General features: G+C 43.8%; 1 protein-coding gene across 3 annotated transcripts in view; it reads right to left on the bottom strand.

Annotated features, from left to right (window-relative positions):
- Nucleotides 1-4,941: 4,941 nt before the first annotated feature.
- Nucleotides 4,942-22,900, bottom strand: part of LOC146057718 (retinol dehydrogenase 7-like) — a 41,589-nt gene continuing 23,630 nt past the window's right edge. For all 3 annotated transcript variants that reach the window (XM_083169320.1, XM_083169319.1, XM_083169321.1), the window contains 3 exons: nucleotides 21,056-21,314; nucleotides 16,295-16,458; nucleotides 4,942-5,252 (listed from right to left, as the gene is read on the bottom strand). In XM_083169320.1, the coding sequence (XP_083025446.1) occupies nucleotides 5,038-5,252; nucleotides 16,295-16,458; nucleotides 21,056-21,314 (638 nt within the window). In that variant the 3' untranslated portion in view covers nucleotides 4,942-5,037. The remainder of the gene's footprint in view (nucleotides 5,253-16,294; nucleotides 16,459-21,055; nucleotides 21,315-22,900) is intronic.

Consider the following 22,900-nt stretch of genomic DNA (forward strand, 5'->3'; position numbering starts at 1 on the left):
TTGCCTACAAATCAGAATCAAATCCACAGTCAGTGTAGTGAGAGAGAGATGTCCTTAAATCACACAGAGAGATTGGCCAAGTAAGGGTGGAGAGCAAATCAGTACGGAACAAACAACATGTGACGTACTGTATCTGTCTGTGCAGCTCTCCCAGGAATGTAAATGTTTCTGCTTTTATAAAACGTGGATAAAACATTTATGCTTTTGGTTTCTTGCTAAATTATACATTTATTGTAGATATTATACTATATTATAAAGGAAAGTCTGGTTGAACTAAAAACAGCTTTACTATATATTAATATTGATTCGACATCCTGATTAATAGTTACTGTATATATAAACGTGTCAAAGCAGCTTTGCAATCAGTATCTGTGTAGAAAGACACAGCAGCAGCCTTATTAGCATTTATCTCTGAGTCCCTGTGTACAGTTGCGGCCTGCTCTACCATCAGCAGGGCCGTAACTAGGGGGGGGGGGTTGGGGGGTCACGCGCACCGGGCGCTGGAGGGGGGGGGGTCGCTGACAGGTCCGGGGACAGCCAGCAGAGGTCCGGTGACAGGTAGCGGGGCTCTCTTACTAGCGCGGCGGCAGCGGGAAGCGCTGGTGATGACTTTGAAAAGACTTGCCGGACGCTGATTGGCTGAATTCAGCCAATCAGCGTCCGGCAAGTCTTTTCAAAGTCATCACCAGCGCTTCCCGCCGCCGCACTAGTAAGAGAGACGGACGGAGTCAAGCTGCTGCTACAGCGGCTACACCAGTCCCCGGAACCCCGCTGCCTGTCCCCAGACCCCCACTGGCTGCACACAGGAGGTATGTATGTTGTCAGCGGGAAGGCGGGATCTCCAGCGCCAGGGGCAAGGCGGTCATCTGGTCCCCCCCCCGGTCAGGGGAAGGGGGGGCACCAAATGACTGCCTTGGCCCGGGCGCGGGAAACCCTAGTTTCGGCCCTGCCATCAGGCAGCTGCCTAGGGTGCCAGGACCTGAGGGACGCCACCAAGTCTGCCTATCTAAAAATCAAGGATGTCTATGAGGATCCTTGTTGTACTTAATGCAGGTGGCTGCTAGGGAATGTCTAAGGCAAGTATGCCTAAGGGGTTGGGAAGTGGGGATTGGTGGCAGTATTGGGGGGGGGGGGGGGACACATTAGGTTGACATTTTGCCTAGGGTGCTGAGAATCCTTACACCGGCCCTGTGTACAGTACTATAGATGCATTGACAACTTGTATCAGCAAAAATGCGTACTGTACACAAGGATTCAGAGATGCTTGCTAATAAGGCTGCTGCTAGTGATTGCAGAGCTGCTATTTACTTAAATGGACAAAACCATGTTGCATGGCAGGTGGGGCAAATGTAACATGTACCCCACCCAAATCGAACTCTCTCTGCACATGTTACACCTGCCCCACCTGCAGTGCAACATGGTTTTGTCCATTTGAGAAAAAGGACACCCCTCCTGTCCCATTACCACCCACAAATGGTCCCAAACTGTAAATCAATTCTTATCCAAATCCTTGCATTGAGAGACATTGCAGGTGCATCAGGAGGTATATACACACTGTAAGACCTAGTAAATATCAGAAACTTAAATGTAATGTAAAGATATATCAAAGAGCAGATATGTGACAGTCTTTATCATTATCAGCAGCATAGGCGAATCTGGCGGGTGGTCCGGGGGTGCACCGGACCACTCATTATCCCATTTTGTAGATGAGAGATGGGGTTTTCCAACGAGCCTAGCCCAGTGTCTCTAGCCCCCTGGGAACCGGAGATACTGCCAGGCAAAGCTGGAACGTTTTCCCTATAGGATAACATGGGACCCGCTAATTCCGACCCCCACCCAGTTCAACAGCTGCCAGTTCCCCCTTCGGCATCACTGAAGCTCGAGGTTGATCTCAGTCGAACCCAAATCGCTGGTCCTTCAATCTGATATCAGGCTGAATCCATATGGGTTCATTGGTTCCAGGGATATTGAGGTTAAACAGTTTTTTTCATTTCTTAAATGTAATTTCATGACTGTTTATGTTCTTTGAGGGCAGATTTCTCTGGAACCAAACAGCCCAGTTTCACGGGACCAATATCATTCGAAGCCAACTCAAAAGTTCTTAAATATGATACTGGTCTGATGTAAATGGGTCAGTTGGTTCCGAAGATATAGATGGTTGGTTAAAGGGGGGTAGGGAGAGGGGAGTGGTTGTCTCTCCCCCTCACACCAGAAAATGCAGGGACTAGGCTGGTGTATAAGGGGTCAGCATGGAAATGTCCCTGCATGATCCTGGGAATGTCCCTGCATTTTCTGTTGTGAAAGGGGTATTATTTCAAACAGTCGTGACCTGCAGTGCTCTGAATACAGCCGGGCAGCCCCCTGCTCTCTGCCCAGCTGTCAATGACTGCCACCCCTGCAGCTTCCACTCCAATTCTTCATCCCGCTTTCACCTCAGCCCGCCCCCCCTTTAATCATGTGGTGCCGGCGCCTGGTGTGCTCCCCCGACATCACGCACAACAACAGCGCGCACAATATTTCAAATGTCAACTCGGCTAGAGGGGACACCAGGAGGGGAGTGGGAGCGTGCTCTGCGCTGCGCTCTGCTCCTCTCCCCATAGAAGCAGCTGCACCACACTCCATCTCTCCCTGCAGCAGCAGCGAAGGCTCATATAAAAATTTACAGTAAGTGGAACTTTTGGGGGCATTGATTAAGGGAAGCTACAAGTGGCGGTATGTGGGGGCATTACACATAATGTGTGGCTTAATGTGTAAGGGGCATTACGGCGTGCAGCATCATGTGTAACGAGCATTATGTGTGCAGAATCATGTGTAAGGGACATTATGTGTGCAGCATCATGTGTAATGGGTACTATGGTGTGCGGCATCATGTGTAATGGGTACTATGGTTTGCAGCATCATGTGTAATGGGTACTATGGTGTGCGGCATCATGTGTAATGGGTACTATGGTGTGCGGCATCATGTGTAATGGGTACTATGGTGTGCGGCATCCTGTGTAATGGGTACTATGGTGCGCGGCATCATGTGTAATGGGTACTATGGTGTGCGGCATCATGTGTAATGGGTACTATTGTGCCATCAAGCAAAAAAACCCTAGCAATGAGCACGTAGGTAAGCAGCTCTTATGTGACAAATATGTAATGGGCATTGCGGTTTGTTATATAGTATGTAATGGGCATCATGATATACCGTTTAAGAGATGCGGTGTGAAAGGGGTTTTACCTGGCAGACCCGTTTTTGGAAACGTTTTCATATACAGGGTCAAAGCCAGTTATGCGGTCTGAAAGCAGCAGTGTAATACTGACGTGTCCTCAATCACTGTTTCTCAAGTCATGCCAAATAGCCCTTCTGGGCACAAGAGAACCCAGGTGACTCTGCTGTGCTGAACATCTTTTTTTGGGCTAAATGTTTATCTTATTCATATACATAAAACAATTGGAAGTAACAAAACTACTTCTTTGTCTGTTGCAGTGATGTTAGCTGTTCCTCCCGGAGCCAGACGTACAATTCACCTAGGTGGAAATGGAGAACCAATCTGCGCTGGATGCTCTGCTTTTGGCCAGAGAACTTAAAATTCAGTATTCTAAATCATTTATTTCATTTATCTATCTTATGCATATCAAGTTCTCATTGAATTTAGGTGTAATTTACTGAAAAGTTCTCCTCCCTTGTGAGTTGATAGAATATGTCCCAGGCATATTGATATAAGAACCAACAGATTTTAAAGAAGTGACGTGGAACAGAACAGATTTTAAAGTAGTGCCTTGGCGCGTGCCTGTTCTACCAAAAAAAGCTCAGCTGCGTGAACGTCGGCATTGCGTACAAAATATGAATCAGGCTCTAAGTAGATGTTATTATATTAAAGCAATGATTATATTGTAATTGTTTTCACACCTTGAAGTATTTTATTGTTTTTTCATTTGGATTGAGAAAATGAGTGAATGTATGTATGTATGTATGTATGTATGTATGTATGTATGTATGCATGCATGCAATTCAAAATGTGTCACATATAAAATCATAGAAGTAAAAATGTTTCACATATACAATTTTTTAATCTTTTTTTCCAATGCAATTTTATTGAGATACACGGAAAGAGCGGAGATGTACGAAACGCTCAATTGTGCAATGACAGGTATACATCAGACATATGATAAATCTCCCCTTTACAAGGATAATACAGCATGGTACTATACATTGAATCATGAACAACTGCCTGATGAACATCATTAAAGAAAGACGTTCCATCACCGCACACATATAAATTGACTTATCTATAAATGTATATTTTAGTATGACTTATCATAATTATGTTTTTGATAGCTTTTAATACAGCTTCTTTCTGTCACTTTTTTTTCTCTTTGCTATCAGTCTAGTCACTGAATTTTGTAAATTCTCTATTATCTAGTCTTATAAAGGCTTATTTGATTTAGCTGTTGTAGGGAAAGACTACTGTATTGGCCAGAGAACACAGTGGGTGAGATTTAATAGGATGAGAGATTCACAAAGTGAGAGATTTGGTGAGAGTTTTTTTTAAAGCGGCAATCATTTACACTTCAAAAGCAAACTGGTTTTGCAGTGTAAATGATTGTCGCTTTAAAAGAAACTGGAGATTTCTCACCAAATCTCTCACTTTCTGAATCTCTCATCCTATTAAATCTCACCCAGTGAGTCTAGCCCAGAGGTTCCCAAATGTGATCCTCAAAGCACCCCAACACGCCAGGTTAAGTATATCCATGCTTAGCCACAGGTTACCTCATTAGTACCTCAGTCAATTTTCTATAAGCATCTGTGTGCTGTATCATGTATATACTTAAAACCTGGACCATTGCGGTGCCTTGAGGACTGCGTTTAGAACCTCTGGACTAGCCAGTTTCTTAATAAATTGACATGATTATTGAATGTTTCTAAGGCCTTAAACAAACAAAGTAAAAAAAAAATCCTTGTAGGCTCGTCGTTTATTAAGCTGTTGACACACAAATGCAATTTTAAAATAAAAGATTATGTGATAGTGCTGTACTTTATGCTGATGAAAATTACACACGGGCCGGTTTGGGAGCGGAGCGACACAGCCAATAGTCAGATATGACCGTAGGGAGGTAGGACATAGGGAGGTAGTAGAGCTTGCAATCCCAACCAGGCGAGTATCTAGTCCAGGGGTAGACAGCAGTCAGAGCATGTTCCATGCAGTCTGACACCTTGTGAGCTTTTGGGCTGGCTGTTGCTATTAAACTTCTCAGTTGTTTCAAATCTGCAAGTACACCAGGCACAAGAGTTACATAACATAACATAACATTATGAGGACACAAAAAGTCTACTTTCGGTGACTTGACTCAGGACTCCAAATATTCCAATACTTGTATCGGACATGATGTCACTGAAAGTCAAGAGCACCCCTGCACCTTCTCCTGCATTGCTGCAAGCACCAATGGCAAAGCACACCATTGCTCATCACCAAGCTGGACATAATTCCCAGCATTCCCTGCGGTTAAGACAAATGCCCAAGCAGTTAGAATGCATAGTAGTTTATTATCTTCCAAAAACTGAAGCAGTTCCTAAGGGTCGTGACATTTTAGGGAATCAAACATACTTTCAACCTACTAAAAAGTAGACATTATTTTTTTTTTTATATATATTCTTTATTTATAGTTTTCAAGTTATAATAAAGGCATTACAAACTTAGGACAACATTTTCAAGGCAATTGCAACACATCAAAGCGGTGAACATTTGCATTACATTTGCAGTGTTATCTTGTGGTATCACCGTTATTTAATAAAGTATAAAAATTTGCAACAAGTATGATGAATTGTGTAGTTGGTTTGTGAATTGCAACACGATTCTTAACTAGATATGAAAATACAGTTACGAGGGAGGAAGGGGGGAGTGAGGTTGGAGGGATGGGGGAGGGGGGGGGTGTGGAGTTTTGGCACCGAGGTAGAGGCAGAAATGAGAGCGTTTTGTTTGTATATTATATTATTTCGCTGGCTTAGGGTTTTCCTACCCTGAGTCAGGTTGTATCTAGGTCAATCGCGGTAGGCTTCTTAGGGGTTGCTTGGCATGTGGCTTTTGTATGTATTTGAGGACCGGAACTCAAGCCACGGCAACCATGTGGCTACATAATCAGAGTGCCTGTCTAGGGCCGAAAAGTATACATCCTCCATAGCTCTATAAAAGTCCACTCTCTGAAACCACTCCCACATGGTCGGGATGGAGGTTGACCTCCAGTGCACTGGTACCACGGCCCTGGCTGCATTGTTGAGATGCTTCAAGAGCGAGTGCCTGTATTTACTGAATGGCATGGAGGAGTGAGATAGCAACCAAAAGTCGAGCTTCTCTGGAGTTTGGAATCCCAGGATCTCCGACGAGATTCGTATCACACTTTCCCAGAATTTCTTTATCTTTTGGCAATCCCACCATATATGTAACAGTGTCCCTATCTGAGAGTGGCATCTCCAACACATAGGTGAAACCGAGGGGAAGAATTTATGTATCTGGGGCGGACACCTATACCATCTGGTTAAAAGCTTATATTGCGTTTCCACCACTTCTAGGCTGGATGAGCAACGGGACATATTTTCGCATTGTTTCTCCCATTTTATGTGTATGCCTCTTTTGGATAAGTCCTCGTCCCAGGCCTTGCAGAAGGCGGGGATGTTGGTTGTGTGTGCCTGCATTATGATTTTATAAATGGCTGATATTGTGTGACCTGGTTCTTTAATCTGCGTGCATAACACCTCGAATGGGTATGGTTTTTTTACAAGAGTGGGGGGGGGGGCTCTCTGCGATTGGATAAAGTGTCTAACTTGAAAGTAAAACCATAAGTCCGACTGTGGTAATGTCTTGTCTTCTTTTAAGTCACTGAAGGTTTTAACCGTGTTTCCCTAATCAAGTCTAGGATCCTCAGCAGCCCCACCCGATACCACCTGCGTGCTATACTTCCCGCGGTCCCTGGTTCGAAGTCTGGATTATTAATTATCGGAAGAAGTAGGGAATCTGGAGAAGTGAGGCCCAGCTTATATCGCACTGATTTCCAGAGATTTAGGGTGGGTTCTACCGTCGGGTGTATAGGTGGAGCTATTTTGGGGAGCCAAGGAGTCGTCCTAAGGTCCAGTCCTGTGGAACATTTTTCTATTGCTACCCATTGTTTCTCGTCTGTTCCAGGCCTAGACCACTCCATTACTCTGTGTAGCGTGGTCGCCTGATGATACGCTAGTAGACAAGGGAGCTGTTGGCCTCCGTATGCTTTCCTGCGGAATAAGTATTTATGTTTGAATCTAGGCTTTTTGCCACCCCATACAAATCTGTTGATGAGCCTTTGCATTTCCACAATGTATTTTAACGGGAGTTTTAACGGTATAGTCTGGAACAGATAGAGAAACCTAGGCAGGACATTCATTTTTATGATATTCATCCTGCCTATCCATGAGAACTTTTGGGACGCCCATTTTGCTAATTCTGATCGCACTTTTTGAATTAACGGTGTATAGTTAATTTTCGCGGTCGTCTGGAGAGATGTAGGGATAAGTACCCCTAAATACTTAATATGTGATGGGTGCCAGGTAAACGGGAACTGGTGAGCAAGGGATTCTGCCGTAGCGGTTGGGAGGTTAATGTTAAGAGCTGTTGATTTAGAGTAGTTGATCTTAAAATTGGACAGATTCCCGAATCGTGTAAACTCTCTTATGATGTTCGGGAGTGCTATTATGGGGTTTGTGATGATTGCCAGCAGGTCATCGGCGAAAAGTGCGAGTCTGTGATCAACTCCCCCCACCTCTACACCATTGATGTCTGGGTTGGCCCTAATGGCCCTAGCCAGAGCCTCCATGCAAATCACATATAGCAGGGGCGATAGTGGGCATCCCTGTCTGGTCCCGTTGGCAATCAGCACGGGGTCAGAGAGCATACCGTTGACTCGAACTCTGGCCACAGGCCGCTGGTACAGTGCGAGTATTTTTCCTATAAATTGTTCTCCCACCCCAGCATGCCGAAGGGCCCCCTCCATAAATGACCAATCTACACGGTCGAATGCCTTTTCGGCATCTGTGGAGAGCAGCATGCACGGGGTCCTAGCCGTGTGGGCATGTGCTATCAGGTCAATGACTCTCATTGTATTATCCCTTGCCTCTCTCCCGCGCACAAATCCCACCTGATCCGGATGGACCAGGTGTGGTACCAACATGGATAACCGGTTAGCTAGCAATTTTGCGTATAATTTAACGTCCACGTTAAGTAATGAAATGGGGCGGTAACTGGAGGGGAGTGAAGGGTCTTTGCCTTCTTTTGGTAGGACCGTGATGTGAGCTTCAAGAGACTGGGCAGATAAGGGTGAGGACTTAGAGATCCCGTTGCACGCCTTTGTAAGGAGGGGAATCAAGCGATCCTGGAACGCTTTATAATAAGTTATGGGGAAACCGTCCGGGCCCGGGCTCTTCCCTGAGGGCGAGGTTTTAATTGCCAGGCGTAGTTCAGCCTCTGTGAAGGGGTCGTTTAAGGTTTCTGTTAGGTTCTGGGGCAATGTGGGGTAATTTATGTCAGTTAAGTATTTTTTAATTGCGTTCTCATGTGCAGCCTGGTCTCGTGGCGGACCCTGGGAAGATAGGTTATATAGGTCTGTATAGTAGTTTTGGAAGATCTCCGCTATTTTGTTGTTTTTAGAGTGTAGGGTGTCTGAGTTATCTTTCATCTCTGTGATATATGTTAACGATCTCTGGGCCCGCAGGGCTCTAGCCAACTGTTTACCTGGTTTATTGCCCCATCTGAAATATCTATGGCGGCAGCATCGGAGAGCTCTGCGGGTGCCCTCGTTTAGCAGACTATTTAGCGAAGCCCTAGCGTCTTGTAGTTCCAGGAGGACCTCTGGGGTCAGAGAGGATTTGTGTAATAATTCTAATTGTTTAATTTTATCTAGTAGGGCCTCTTTACACTCCATTTTTTTCTTTTTGAGGTAAGATCTTATTTTTATGCACCTACCCCTAATCACGCATTTGTGGGCTTCCCATAATGTAACGGGTGATGTTTCGTCATTTGAATTTAGTAATATGTAGTCATCTATCGCTTCCTCTATTTGTTTCCTGCAGTCGTCTTCACGTAGAAATTGTTTGTTAAAGCGCCATTGCCAGTGGCGTGCTGGTGGGTGTAGCAGTGACAGTTCTAGTGTTATGGGAGCGTGATCTGATCCCACTATTTGTCCTATTGAGGTGTTGGCCAGAAGGTCAAGTGAACTATGACTGAAATAAAAGTAGTCTATGCGGGAGTATGAGTTGTGTGGGTGCGAGTAGAAGGTGTAGTCTAGATCCTTGGGGTGCATTAGTCTCCATGTGTCTATGAGTTGGAAGTCGTGCATAAGCTTTTTGAACCGTCTCTGGTCACTAATTGAAGAGGAAGTCGAGGCGCTAGTTGAGTCCATTACGGGATCTACTACCCAGTTAAGATCACCCCCCACTACCAGCACCCCTTCCACATTACCCTCCACTAGTTCCAGTGCCATCTTCAAGGTGCGATACTGGCCCTTATTGGGGAGGTACAAGTTTACAAACGTAAACAAATGATTACGTATATTAGTTTTTACACATAGTCCTCGGGCGTCTCCGATTTGGGTCACTGTCGTGTCGATAAGGGGTGTGTTTTTAGCGAATAGGATTGCGACTCCTTTTGACTTGGATTCGGAGTAATCATTAAAGTAACCTATGGGGTAGTGTCTTGAGTATAGCTTCGGGGCTTTCCCCTTTTTGAAGTGTGTTTCTTGTAAGAATATCACATCAGCCCTCTCATTATTCATTGTGTGCATTAGTCTAGATCTTTTCTCCGGTATGTTGAGGCCCTTCGCGTTCAGCGATATTATCTTTAGGTTAGCCATGTGTATGCGCTTGTGAGTACATCTGTTATCGGTGTGGGTCTACCTCTCCGTGGTGAGTGTGGGGAATGGAAGGGGTTTTGGGGTAGCTTAAGGGGGGGAACATAAAACTTCGAAAGAGCCCCAAACCATTCTGTTGAATGGAATTGGGTGTTCTCTGCGTTTTCAGACCTGGGGAACCAGTGAGGGCCCATGGTCTCAAAATGTACAGCAGAGCTTGGGGGAAAGAGGGGGAACCAAGGCCAACCACCTAAGTGATAAACATAGTATTATTAACAAGGTAAATGCTTACAAGTTATCTATTTATCTATCAGAAGCTCTACTAGTAACTAGGCTAGTTGTTTCAACAGGTCTATTTTAACTGTCACTTTTTTTTTTTTTATATATAATAGGGAGTATGATGTTGGCAGTCGCTACGTCAGCCTCAAACAATTCAGAGGTTACGTGAGTGACGGGGAGTCAAATTACGACAAACTTATGGGATTCTCATCCCTCTCAGGGGTCAATGTATTGTCAAACCCGTAACATACAGGGGTCTTAGTTACATATCTTGAGTCCCGTGTTTGGGCTTCGCTTTAACTATGGCTATTAGTTTTCAAATGACATTGTAGTACTATACATACAAGTGAGGAAACATAGTCTATATTCACGTGTCGGAAATTGTTGGATCGGTATCTCTCTGTTGGTTGTGGGGTATTTCGGCCTCTCTTGACCCTTCTGCATCGGTTGGTGGACGAACAGTTTTCTTCTTTTGTTTTTTCGGGACTTTTTGCCACCAATCTCCGCGGGGTTTAAGGGGGGGCACAAGAGCCTCTGGGTCCAGCCAGTTGGGTAGAAGCGGGGCAGGGATTCCTAACGATGCACAAAAGTCAGCCACTCCCGCTGGATCATGGAGCACTGCAGATGTGCCTTTGTGGTTTACCTGTATGCTTACAGGGAAGCCCCATCGGAACCTGATATCATGTTTCTTCAATGTCTCTGTAATCGGCCGAAGTAGTCGCCGCTGCTGCAACGTGGACCATGGTAGGTCTTGGAAGATTTGTATTTTCTGGCCATTGAAGTCTATCTCTTGGGAACGTCTTGCCGCTTTAAGGATCTCTTCCTTGTCCTGGAAATAATGAAGCCGGCAAATTATATCTCTTGGCTGTTCTGTGGGCGCACCTCTGGGGCGCAGAGCGCGATGTGCTCTGTCAAACATGACCTGGTATTCTGGGTCAGAGTCTGTTAGTTGATTGAATATTTTAGTCAGAGCATGCTCTAGGTTGGGGGGTAGGACGTCTTCTGGTAGGCCCCTTATTCTTAAATTATTCCTTCTTCCCCTGTTATCGATATCGTCTAACTTGCGGCTCATCTCGATCAGGGATTTGGATTGGCGTGCAACTAGGTCATGGAGGTCGGAAAGCCTCGAATCCACTTCTTCGTTCTGTTCTTCTAGTTGTTCCACTCGGTTCGCAATGTGCGTTATGTCAGTTTTAAGAGTGGCAATATGGGTCTGCATTGAGTCTTGTAGCCTTTTCTCCGTGGAGAGCAGGTCTTGTTGCATTTCCTGTCTGGTCGGGATTGCATTTAATTTAGATAAAATGGATGCGAGGTCCACCTTTTCTGTGGTAGGTGTGGATTTTGATTTGGAGGAACCCGAAGCCCCCGTGCCTTCCATGGCGACAGTCGGGTTGGGAGGGGGTGGAGTGGGAGTGTTCGGGTCTGTGGTGGAGGTACCAAAGAGTGTGCAGAAGGCTTCTGTTTGAGATGGCTTTGCAGAGGTCTGAGCCGATCCTTTATTGCGTCGTCGGTTAGACATGTGGGTGAGAGCTACATGGGTCGGGGTATACCGTCACCTTGTGTTAGGTCATGGTATATCGGTGGTTAGGCCCTTGGTCCCCTCCGCGTGGATGGCTTAGATCATTTCAAGGCCAGACGTGTGGGTCACCCACGAGCAAGTTGTGCATTCAAAGGGGTACTTATTTCAAAGACTGTGGGACTGAAGGGGCTGTTTATGTTTGGCCAGTGCCTGGGCTGTATCTGGTTTGGTCTGCTTCTGGTTGTTGCACTTTTATTATATGCCAGGTTGTTCCTCGCTGGCTTCCGGTATGCCCCTGTAAGGTTACTGGGTCCTATGACCGTGTGGGCTATAAGCCTGATCTACATGCAACGCTGTAGGGCACCACCTGTGTCAGTATTGGGCACTCTTTGCTATGGGGGTGCCTTTATTGTTAGGTTGGTGCTGTGCTGGGGGCTCTGGGGCCTGCAATGTGCTGCCAGTGTCCCAATTGCTGCCTACTGCTGCTGCTGCTTATTTTGTCAGTGAATCCCGGCGTTCGGGGGACCCTGGAGTGGGTTGCCCACTGTTACTCACTGTTGCTGGGGAGATAGGCGGGGAGAGCCGCAGCTTCAGGCAGGAGCCTTGTGATTGAGTCCGGAGGCTGACTGTCAGAGGGCGCCTCCGGTGTGGCGCACTGTCAGGCGTCTCGTCTCTCTCCCTCTCTTCTGGGGCCTCTGCCTCCGTTTCCGGGTGATGGCAGCGGGTGCTGTCGCGGCCCGGTCAGCGGCGCGTGTGTGCCTTTGCAGATGTAATGTTGCACGGGTCCCGGGTGATAGCCTCAGGGGCACGGTGCCCCTCTCTGGGGATCCGTCTTCTCTGGGAGCCCCTGCGATTTGGGGGTTCCGGGCGCCAGCGTCTCCCGCGCCGAAATCGAGGTCCCGGCTCCGGATCTCCAACAGGCCGCAACCTGCAGGAGCTCTTAAAAGAGCTCCCCGGCTCCGCGATCGCTGCCAGAGGCTTCTGATGTGCCGGGTAGGGAACAGGCACCTCTCCTGTGTAGTTAGGTTTATTTTGGGCCGTGGGTTATAGTGTTTTTATGGGTGCTCGTGCGGGAGCTCAGGCCAGGCACGTCTCGTCCTGCTCGTAGCCAAGCCACGCCCCTCGACATTATTTTTTTGTACTTATTTTGGCTCCTCAGCAAAATGTTCAAGTGCCTTACCTCCTCTGTACCTGCTGTGCTCTACTCAATTTGCACCAAGTGCTTACCTCCTGATCCCCACTGGCAGCTTTATATTTCCTAGCAGTGAGATGCTACAGAGTGCTGTGCCTTCCCATCTGTTGCTTCAGCTGACTGTCTCTTCTCACTGATGCAATACTGAGAGGATCCCAGGATGTACCGAATGCAGCATCAGGGATCTGGAGGTAAGCAGTGGAGGGTTTGGGCCAGGCTGGGGCAGGTGGGAAAATTACAAATTACTGCCTTGCCCCCGACACCAGAAATCCTAGTTTTAGCCCTGTTGAAATGGTTTATATCATTAAATAAGAAAACAAAGAGGCACCCTCTTAAAAAAAAAAAGTGTATTATTATGCGGTGCATGTAGCCAGAATAGTTGAGATGTCCAGACTGCCTGCTGCTAAACATTGGATATACATTGTGATTTACGCTACTCATTTCTCTTTGCCCATCCTTTCCTGGGTTACTAAACTACCCTACCATTCACATTACCTTAGGACCCACCCTTAAGTATTGGCAGAAATATTAAAATCCTACTTTATCTTGCTCCCTACATCTCTCTTTGGACATTCCTCCAAGCCTCTCATTCCCCTCCCTAACAAATTGGTCCTTAGTTGGTATTTCCCGTTTATCTCATTTAATATCCAAGACAGGAATAATATCCTTTACAGACTAACAACAAACTGATTCCCTTCCATCCCGGTCATTCTGGGCTTATCTACAATTTCGGCCTTATGATTTCTCTTTTCATACCATTCTTCCTAGATGGAACCCCAAAAAATTCTAACAGTAGTGTTTAGAAGAGGGGTGTGGTACGGGACTCTGACAGTCAGGATCCCGACAGTCATTATCCCGACTGCCCGGAGTCAGACAGCATGGCGAGCACAAAAAAGCCCCTTGCAGGCACGGTGACTCGCTACGCGAGCCACCTATTCTATTCTGTCTCTATGGGGGTCGTGGACCCCCACGAGGGAAAATAGCGGGTGGCCGTCGAGCACCCGGCTGTCTGCGTTTTGACAGTCGGGATCCCGACTGTCGGGAACCCGTCCGGCACCCTTAGAAGAGACCACGCTTTAACATCTTGTCTCTGTTCTTTACTAATTACCGTATGTTAACTACTGACTCATGTAAAAGCTTGGCAGTCAGAACTGGTAAATGACATAAAAGATGAACATTGGCCTAAAATATTTCAGTATACATTTGCTAGCTCGTCCTATAGCCAAGTTTTAGGAACCCAATATAAAATTCTGTCCAGGTGGTATAGGTGTCCAGTACATATACATCAGATGTTTTTGAGCCTATCTGATCTCTGTTTGTGGTGCAACCAAGCACAGGGTTCCCCAAAAAATATATGGTGGCTATGTCCATAATTGACCGACTATTGGAAGACAGTCAGGAGATTGTCAATGATAATCACTGGTCTCCCCTTACAGGATACTCCAGATGTATATCTCCTTAATCTCATGGATCTGCCCATTAAAAAGTTTAAAAAAAATCATTGCTTTGATATTTAATGAATGCTGCAATAGCAACCATACCATGCTGCTAGCGGCCCTCAATTCGTCATCCTATCTCTCAGTGATTCCAAAGAATAGACCGATACATGTCAATGGACGACCTTACATCCTTATTGAAATTATCCTCTTCTGATTTTACCACTACCAGGTACACATGGTCAAGCTTTAAAGAGAGCTCGGACTATGCTTTCTATACTACCACATCTTCCCATCCATTTGTTACAACTTCTTAAAAGACACAAACAGATTTTATTTTCTTCTCTTATTTATATCTTTACTTTTTCTTTATATTTTATTAATATTCTTTGTATTTGTAAATTATTTATTCAGCAAAATGAAATGCTATATATTTATGTGATGTTTTATACCTGTATAATTATATTGCATTTTGGGACTATTCCTTTGTTAGTCCGCTTTGGATTTCCTTGCTACTGTATTTGCTATTATGTCTCAGCTGCACTGTTTATACCAGCCACCAATGACAGTTTTGTCTGTGATAAAATTAAGATCAAGCTACTTCTTGTGTGTACAGTAATTATGTTTACCCAAATCCTGACAACATTTGTCAAGCCACCTGTACGGTTTGTAAAGTCATTATGTTTTCTTTTCTCTCTTCCTGTTTTCAAAGTCTTCGTATTGCAATAGCATTTCTCTGCAGCTTCAGAAGTTTGAATTGTAGGATTATGAAACATTTCCCTTCCAAGTAAAATGCGGTGTCCTGCCTTTGAGAGGGAAGCGTCCATGCCCTTTAATAAAAGTCAGTCTGGCACAGGAAGTTTATGTGGTTTTTCTCTGCAATCCAGTTTAAATTTCAGACATTACTTATGTCCTTAAATTTATACCCCTTTCATACTGGAAAACGCTTGCCAGCTGGGTCCAAAATCCTGGCTGTACCTGGCTTGCAAGTGCATACATATTAGCTGCCCAACCCAGAATAAAGCCAGGCAAGGGACATAATCGGGAGGACTATGGCAGCGCTGGGAGATGTCAGCATCTCCCAGCGGCGCCTTTACAAGGCAGTGAACGGAAACCGGGTTGCGTGCACCCGAAATACCCGTTAACACTGCCCCTAGGCCCATGACCTTCCTGGGTCCAACCCTGGTCAAATCCCGGGACATGGGACCCTGGACAATCTTCCAGGACCCTTTCACACTGACCAGTTTCCCGGGTTGTTGCGCATTCATGTTCAATAACCTGGGAAATATTTGTCCGTGTGAAAGGAGTATGATACAGATGTGTTGCTGGGATGTAAGAGCATCTTCGCACAATGCTTACAGCCAGGGCCAACCCCCCCTTTCCCTTCCATCCCTCCCGGGCAGCAGCAGCAGCACACACCTCTACAGAATGTGCTGTGCCGACAGCAGGCTCAGCATGAGCGCACATGCTGTAGGTGTGTGCTGCTGCTGAGGGGGGCAATAACCGGGGCCCAGCATACCTCTTGGCGGCCCTGCTCAAAGCACATCTAGCGTACGCCCCGCTATGCATTACTGTTTATAGGATACACCCATAGGTACGCTGTGTTTTGTACGCATAGAAGCCCCGCTATAATATGCTACAATATGCAGCAAGGTGGTAGCGGGACATATCTGTAGCTCATCCTTATGATGTGCTGATTGCTGCTAATGCTTTTCCAGCCGTCAGGGCCGTATATCTCCTTTTAACCCACTTTCCACTGACACCATGGGTGCAGTCTAGTGTTGCTGAGACTGTGTTATTGATAGCTAAATATTAAAGACATACAGTAGGTGGCAATGAGAATTTCTTGAGAAGCCAAAATATTAAAATTAACCCCAGATAAGCCATGTGCTAGTGGACTGGGGGCAAAAAGCAACACCATTCAGAAAACAGGACATTTATTATAAAATAGTTGTTTAAATATATATATTTTTATTAAATAAGGAATAACAACACCTACATTTACCAACTTACATTGCTCATAGTATTGCTGGCCATAGCTGTCCTTCACTGCTGTAGGGAGATTTCCCCACAGACGCTTCACGTTATTTCCATGACCGTCATGGTCTGTCATCATAGTTTGAAAAGCGCCAGGTTCTATGATGGAGACTTTTACCCCAAAGTCCCGCATTTCCCTTCTGTATAGGAAAATAAGCTGTTAGTATGACAGCAGGGTGTATGGCCAGGTATACACCGCATATTGGTTCCCTTTTCTCTGCTGTACAGAGCAGTCCCAATTCTGAGCAGTACGATTACAGTATTACCAAACTGTGTATGCGGAAAACAAACTCAGCAATATACTGTACATACATCTCGGATTCTTTAGCACTTGAAGGGTGTACCTGTACTCATAATTTGAAAGGATGTTTCACTTATATTGGTATCTTTTCCTCAGAAAGATTTGCTGTATTCATTACATTTTCAAATCCTTTCAAATTGTGAGTACCAGTACACCCTTCGTCAAGTAGTAAGGAAACCCAGATGTGTATATATATATATATATATATATATATACACACTCTACCTGCCATGTGAGTCCGGTACGCTTTAGAAAATACTGTAACCTACTGTATTTCCTATATGAAATTGTGCCCTACAGATAGCATATGAAATAATCACTATACCTGATTATGTGAGTCATGGTACGACATACCAAAGTCTATACCCATATAGAACAAGTTTTCCCCAGAATTCACTACTCATTGGTTGTTTTCTTTCATTCTCATCCTACTCCGGTGAACATACTCCAACACGGAGAATTTTTATTAACGAATATATGCTAAACCTCAGAGAGAAACCTGCAGATCTTTTCTACAATACAGAAATGCATATTTCTGTTTATGTTTTCACAATTCCATATATCCCAGTTACCAAGGAGGTTGCGCTAACTGGTGTACAACATCCTTTTTATATAGGATTGTATGTTACTCACCACTAATTGCACGAGATGTGGAGAAGGGCGGGACTAAATGACTGGCTTTTACAGTTTAGCTCTGCACCCATATCACAGAGGAATCACGAATTGTGGGTGTTTCCTTATGTTGTGGGAGGGGACACAATGAAGAGACAATTCTGCCCAGAGCCGGTGCTACCCGCTCAGCAAAGCATGCAGGGCAGGGAGGCACCAGGCAGTAGAGGCGCTCTCCCTGCTCTACATCCCCTGCTGTCCTAAGTGGCTGCTGGCTGCTGCTGCACCTGTCGCACTGCATGACAGGCAGTAGAACTGGCAGCAATTCTGCCCCTTCCCCTAAAGTGCCCTGCATTGTCTCCTCTCTGGGCTTCTCCTGGAAAGGAGACTTACAAAATAGGTAAGTTTGATGTTCCCTTATTTCTGTTTTTATCACAATATGATGTTTTCTGTTTTTATTACAATAATTAGATGACACCTTTAAGAGCATGCCAATGTTAAACATACTGTTTAGAAAAAGTCCAACTCTGGACCACCTGATGGTGGTGATGGAACAGATAAATCCTCCTTCAGGGAGGAAAAGTTGCACACCACTTTTAAAAAAGCCTTTTCTATACCTTTACCTCAAATAAATTATATTATCCTTCTAAACTAAAGGAATTTGTTGATACTGATTTAAAGTTTATATTAAGTATTATAAAATATTGTGGCCATGCAATTTATGATGAAGTTTTGGTAAGTGAAAGGTAGGTGATATTATCACTTCTCGTCCGAGTCTGAGCCACATTGTGTGGTCATTAGGCCAGGCGTGTGAAAGTGTAAATGAAGCTTTTCACAGTGATCTCAGAAAGTTATAAACATTCTAAATTTACCAGAATTAAAAAACAAACAACATTGAAAATAAGTAATAATACGTAATGGAAAGCTGTGCAGGTTTTGCAGGGCACCATGTCCTTTAGAAAAATATGAGCAAGCAATTGGTGAGGGAACCTACTCGCAAAGACTCAATATTAGATTTAATACTCACAAATGGTGACAGAATATCAGACATATATGTGGGTGAGAACCTGGGATCCAGTGATCATCAAGCAGTATGGTTTAGTATTAAGGCAGGGTCCAACTCCAGTCACACAAAAACTAAGGTGTTGGATTTTAGGAAGGCTGACTTTGCAAAAATGGGGAGATGTTTAAGTGACTCATTAGTGGATTGGAGGAACTTGAAAGGAGTGCAGGAGAGGTGGAAAAAATTAAAAAGTGCAATACTAAAGGCAACGGACCTTTGTATCAAAAGGGTTAAGAAAAGTAACAGGAAAAGGAAGCCAGTGTGGTTTACTAAAGAGGTATCAACTAGAAAAAAGATGGCCTTTAGGACATACAAGCAGACTCAAAATAATAATGACAAAGAAGTGTATCTTGCCAGACGCAAGGAGGCTAAGAAAGTGATCAGGCTTGCCAAGGCACAAGCTGAGGAGAAAATGGCTCAGTCGGTAGATAAAGGAAACAAAACTTTTTTTAAGTATATAAGTGAAAGGAGAAAATCAAATGGAGGAATAATAAGACTGCATACAGACACTGAGAATTTGGTGGAGGGAGACAAGGCAATTGCAGATCATCTAAATAATAACTTTTGCTCCGTATTCACTATAGAAGGAGAAGGGATGGGACCACAGTTAAGTTTCAAGGACATTCATAAAAATAAGGTAGATGGAAGTACATTTACTAGGGAGAAAGTCCTAACAGAACTTTCAAGACTGAAAGTGGATAAATCAATGGGGCCAGATGGAGTGCATCCAAGGATACTAAAAGAACTAAAAGATGTGTTGGTAGCGCCATTAACAGATTTATTCAACCAGTCACTAGATACTGGTGCAGTTCCAGAGGACTGGAGAAAAGCAAATGTAGTTCCACTGCACAAAAGTGGAAGCAAAGAAGAAGCAAGTAACTACAGACCAGTGAGCCTTACATCAGTAGTAGGGAAATTAATGGAAACTCTATTAAAAGAAAGAATAGTGGAATATCTTAAATTAAACAACTTACAGGATCCAAAACAGCATGGTTTTACTTCAGGGAGATCATGCCAAACAAGTCTCATTGACTTTTTTGACTCCGTGACCAAAATACTAGATGAAGGGGGGGCTGTAGATGTGGCATATCTAGACTTTAGTAAGGCATTTGACACTGTCCCACATCGCAGGCTGCTAAATAAACTTGAAAGTGTGGGATTGGATTATAAAACAATTAAATGGATAAGAACCTGGTTGCAGGATAGGAAACAGACAGTTGTAGTAAATGGAGTGCATTCTATGGAGGGACATGTTACCAGTGGAGTAGCCCAGGGATCTGTACTTGGACCAGTGCTCTTTAATATCTTTGTTAGTGACATTGAAAATGGTATTGAAGGGAAAGTATGCCTTTTTGCAGATGACACAAAGATATGCAACAGAGTAGACACACCAGGAGGGGTAAATCAAATGACTGATGATCTAAGTAAATTTGAGAATTGGTCAAGAGAATGGCAACTACAGTTTAATGCTAAAAAATGCAAAATTATGCACTTGGGACTCAAAAACCCAAAGGCTCAATATAGTATCAAGGGTACTATAATGGAAACTACTGAGGAGGAAAGAGATCTAGGAGTCACTATTTCAAGTGACTTAAAGGCAGGGAGGCAATGTAACAAAGCAATGAGGAAGGCTAGTGAGATGCTTGGTTGCATAAGGAGAGGAATCAGTAGCAGAAAAAAAGACGTAATAATGCCACTTTATAGGTCATTGGTACGACCTCATCTGGAATACTGTGTCCAGTTCTGGAGACCATATCTTCAGAAGGATATACATACATTGGAGAGAGTACAAAGAAGGGCAACTAAAATGGTGCATGGCCTACATCACAAAACTTACCTGGATAGACTAAAAGATCTTAACATGTATAGTTTGGAGCAGAGAAGGGAAAGGGGGGACATGATAGAAATCTTTAAATATATCAAGGGTTTTAACATAGTACAGGAGGGAAATTTTCTTCAAAGGAAAAGAAGTAATAAAACACGAGGACATGCACTGAAACTGGAGGGAGGTAGGTTCAGGGGAAATGTTAGAAAGAATTACTTCACAGAAAGGGTAGTGGATAAGTGGAATAGTCTCCCATCAGAGGTGGTAGAGGCTAAGACGGTAGAACAATTTAAACATGCTTGGGATAGGCATATGAATATCCTTACAAAGAAATAAGGATTAAAAAGGGTTTAGTTTACCTGAAGGGTAAAAAAGGGGCAGACTAGATGGGCCAAATGGTTCTTATCTGCCGTCAAATTCTATGTTTCTATGATTTCCTTAGGTCCATATAAAATATTTAGTAGTACTAAAATAAGTTACAATGCCTCTCTTCTATTACTCGCTACCAGCCTATCAAAATGATGGCACAACATCAACATAATGTCAGCACCGTCGGCTGTGCATGCCTGAATGCAACGGCTTTTGAATTGCTGAGTAAAGCGCCATCTAGTGTTTGCTGGTGTGCACATCACTTGAATTCCACCAACAGAGGTGAGGAGCAGCGTTAACCTTTTATTATATAGTATTATTAAATAGGAATTAATAACATATTCTTCATACCTACCTACTTGGAATATACATAGGCAAGACCATACTGTATGTATAATTATAAGTATCAATTTTACTTCTCTTTGGGGAATATATATATATATATATATATATATATATATATTTTTTTTTTTATATATGTATCTTTGTGCATACTGCTCTGAAAAATACAATAACATAGGTCTATATACTAGTCATCTTCAGGGCTCCGATTATGGTATAGTAACTCACCGTAGGCTGTCTGAGAAGGCTTCCACACCATATTTAGATGGGCAATATCCTCCACCAACCAAAGAAACTCTTCCCAAATTACTGGCTACATTTACAATGCGTCCCCGGGCCTTTCGGACAAGTTGCAGCAGGTGCAGAGTCACGTTTACCGTGCCCAGCAAATTCACATTCAGAACCTTGGAAAAATCCTCAATTTTTTGCCACTCATTAGGACCAAAGGCAAAACCAAAACCAGCGTTATTCACCAAGCCCCAGAGACCTGCAGTACACAAAGTGAGAGTTAGAAAATAGAATATCCAAAACAAAAAGTAAACACCTAATTTATAAATTTTATATATATTCTTGGAGGATCCACACTCACAGCCAGCCAAGGTCATCAATTGGGGTGCTTAACTAGAGTGACAATCAATGTGTCCCAATAATATTCTGTGTATGGGATAATTAATCCACGATGAGCACTCACCAGTAAAAACATCAATCTTTTAATTTTGTACTTGCTTGTTATAATATAAAGATCTTACTTCAAGGATCCTCAGATCCTGTAGGTCGACGTTTCGGCCACTAGAGGGCCTTTTTCAAGACAGCTCCAAATACTCACAACTGCACAGTTCAAGGATTTCAAGTACTTGAAATCCTTGAACTGTGCAGTTGTGAGTATTTGGAGCTGTCTTGAAAAAGGCCCTCTAGTGGCCGAAACGTCGACCTACAGGATCTGAGGATCCTTGAAGTAAGATCTTTATATTATAACAAGCAAGTACGAAATTAAAAGATTGATGTTTTTACTGGTGAGTGCTCATCGTGGATTAATTATCCCATACACAGAATATATATATATATATATATATCTCAACAGATTTATCACAATAACAACTAGCGAAATTTAAAACAGTTCTTGGTTGGCATTGAAACTGTTTTAAATTTCGCTAGTTGTTATTGTGATAAATCTGTTGTTGGAGTGATGTTAATATGAGCGACTTTTTTGATTGCCATACTTTTGTAAAACTTTATTGCCAGCAGCACCGCTGTACCGCCTTGCTTTATTTCGCCGGAACCTTCAGTTTTGTTTTTGTTTATGGTGTTGCTTGGTAACGAGCTCCGGGAGGATGTGACATCACATGTGGGCATACACTTCCGGTAGCGTCGGAGCTGGCATTTTTTCGCGGGTGCACTGGTGCTGGTGGTATATAAAGTGAGTTAAATTATATTGTATTTATACCCTGTTGACAAAATATTTTTTTTTCCGAAACGTTGGTAACTACAGCTGAGTGAAGTGGTGATTATATCTGTGAGTGCAGCTTAAGTGGATCTATATTTCGTGACCCCGTTGGAGGTTTCTGTGAGGGCACCGGAGTCAGCTTGTTACTCATTTATACGTGAGTGCCGATTGGACATGTATGTATGTGTGTGTGTGTGTGTGTATATATATATATATATATATATATATATATATATATATATATATATATATATACATACATACATACACACACAACATTTCTCCTCAAGTGCGCTTCAGAAGTAAACAATATTATATTTGAAAAGGGCAGCCGATCAGACACCATTTCCTGTTGGTATGGAAACATTAAACAGATATTATGACCAAGGGAAGATGGCGCCCAGAGTTGAACATGTTTTCTAGACTAACAGTCAATATAGCATCAATAAATTTAGTAGTCCAAAAAGTCCTTGTATGTTCAGCAACGGCTTCCTTTCGAGTCCCTTCCCCATTTCCAATGGCACGAGACAAGGATGTCCCCTCTCCCCTTTGATCTTTGTGTTATCTATCTAACCCCTGACCTCTAAAATTCGTAACGACCCCTCCTTCCCCGGAATACGAGTTGGCCC

Source organism: Crinia signifera, chromosome 2 (assembly GCF_055691185.1).
Source record: "Crinia signifera chromosome 2, ASM5569118v1, whole genome shotgun sequence".
In the NCBI taxonomy this organism is placed as follows: domain Eukaryota; kingdom Metazoa; phylum Chordata; class Amphibia; order Anura; family Myobatrachidae; genus Crinia; species Crinia signifera.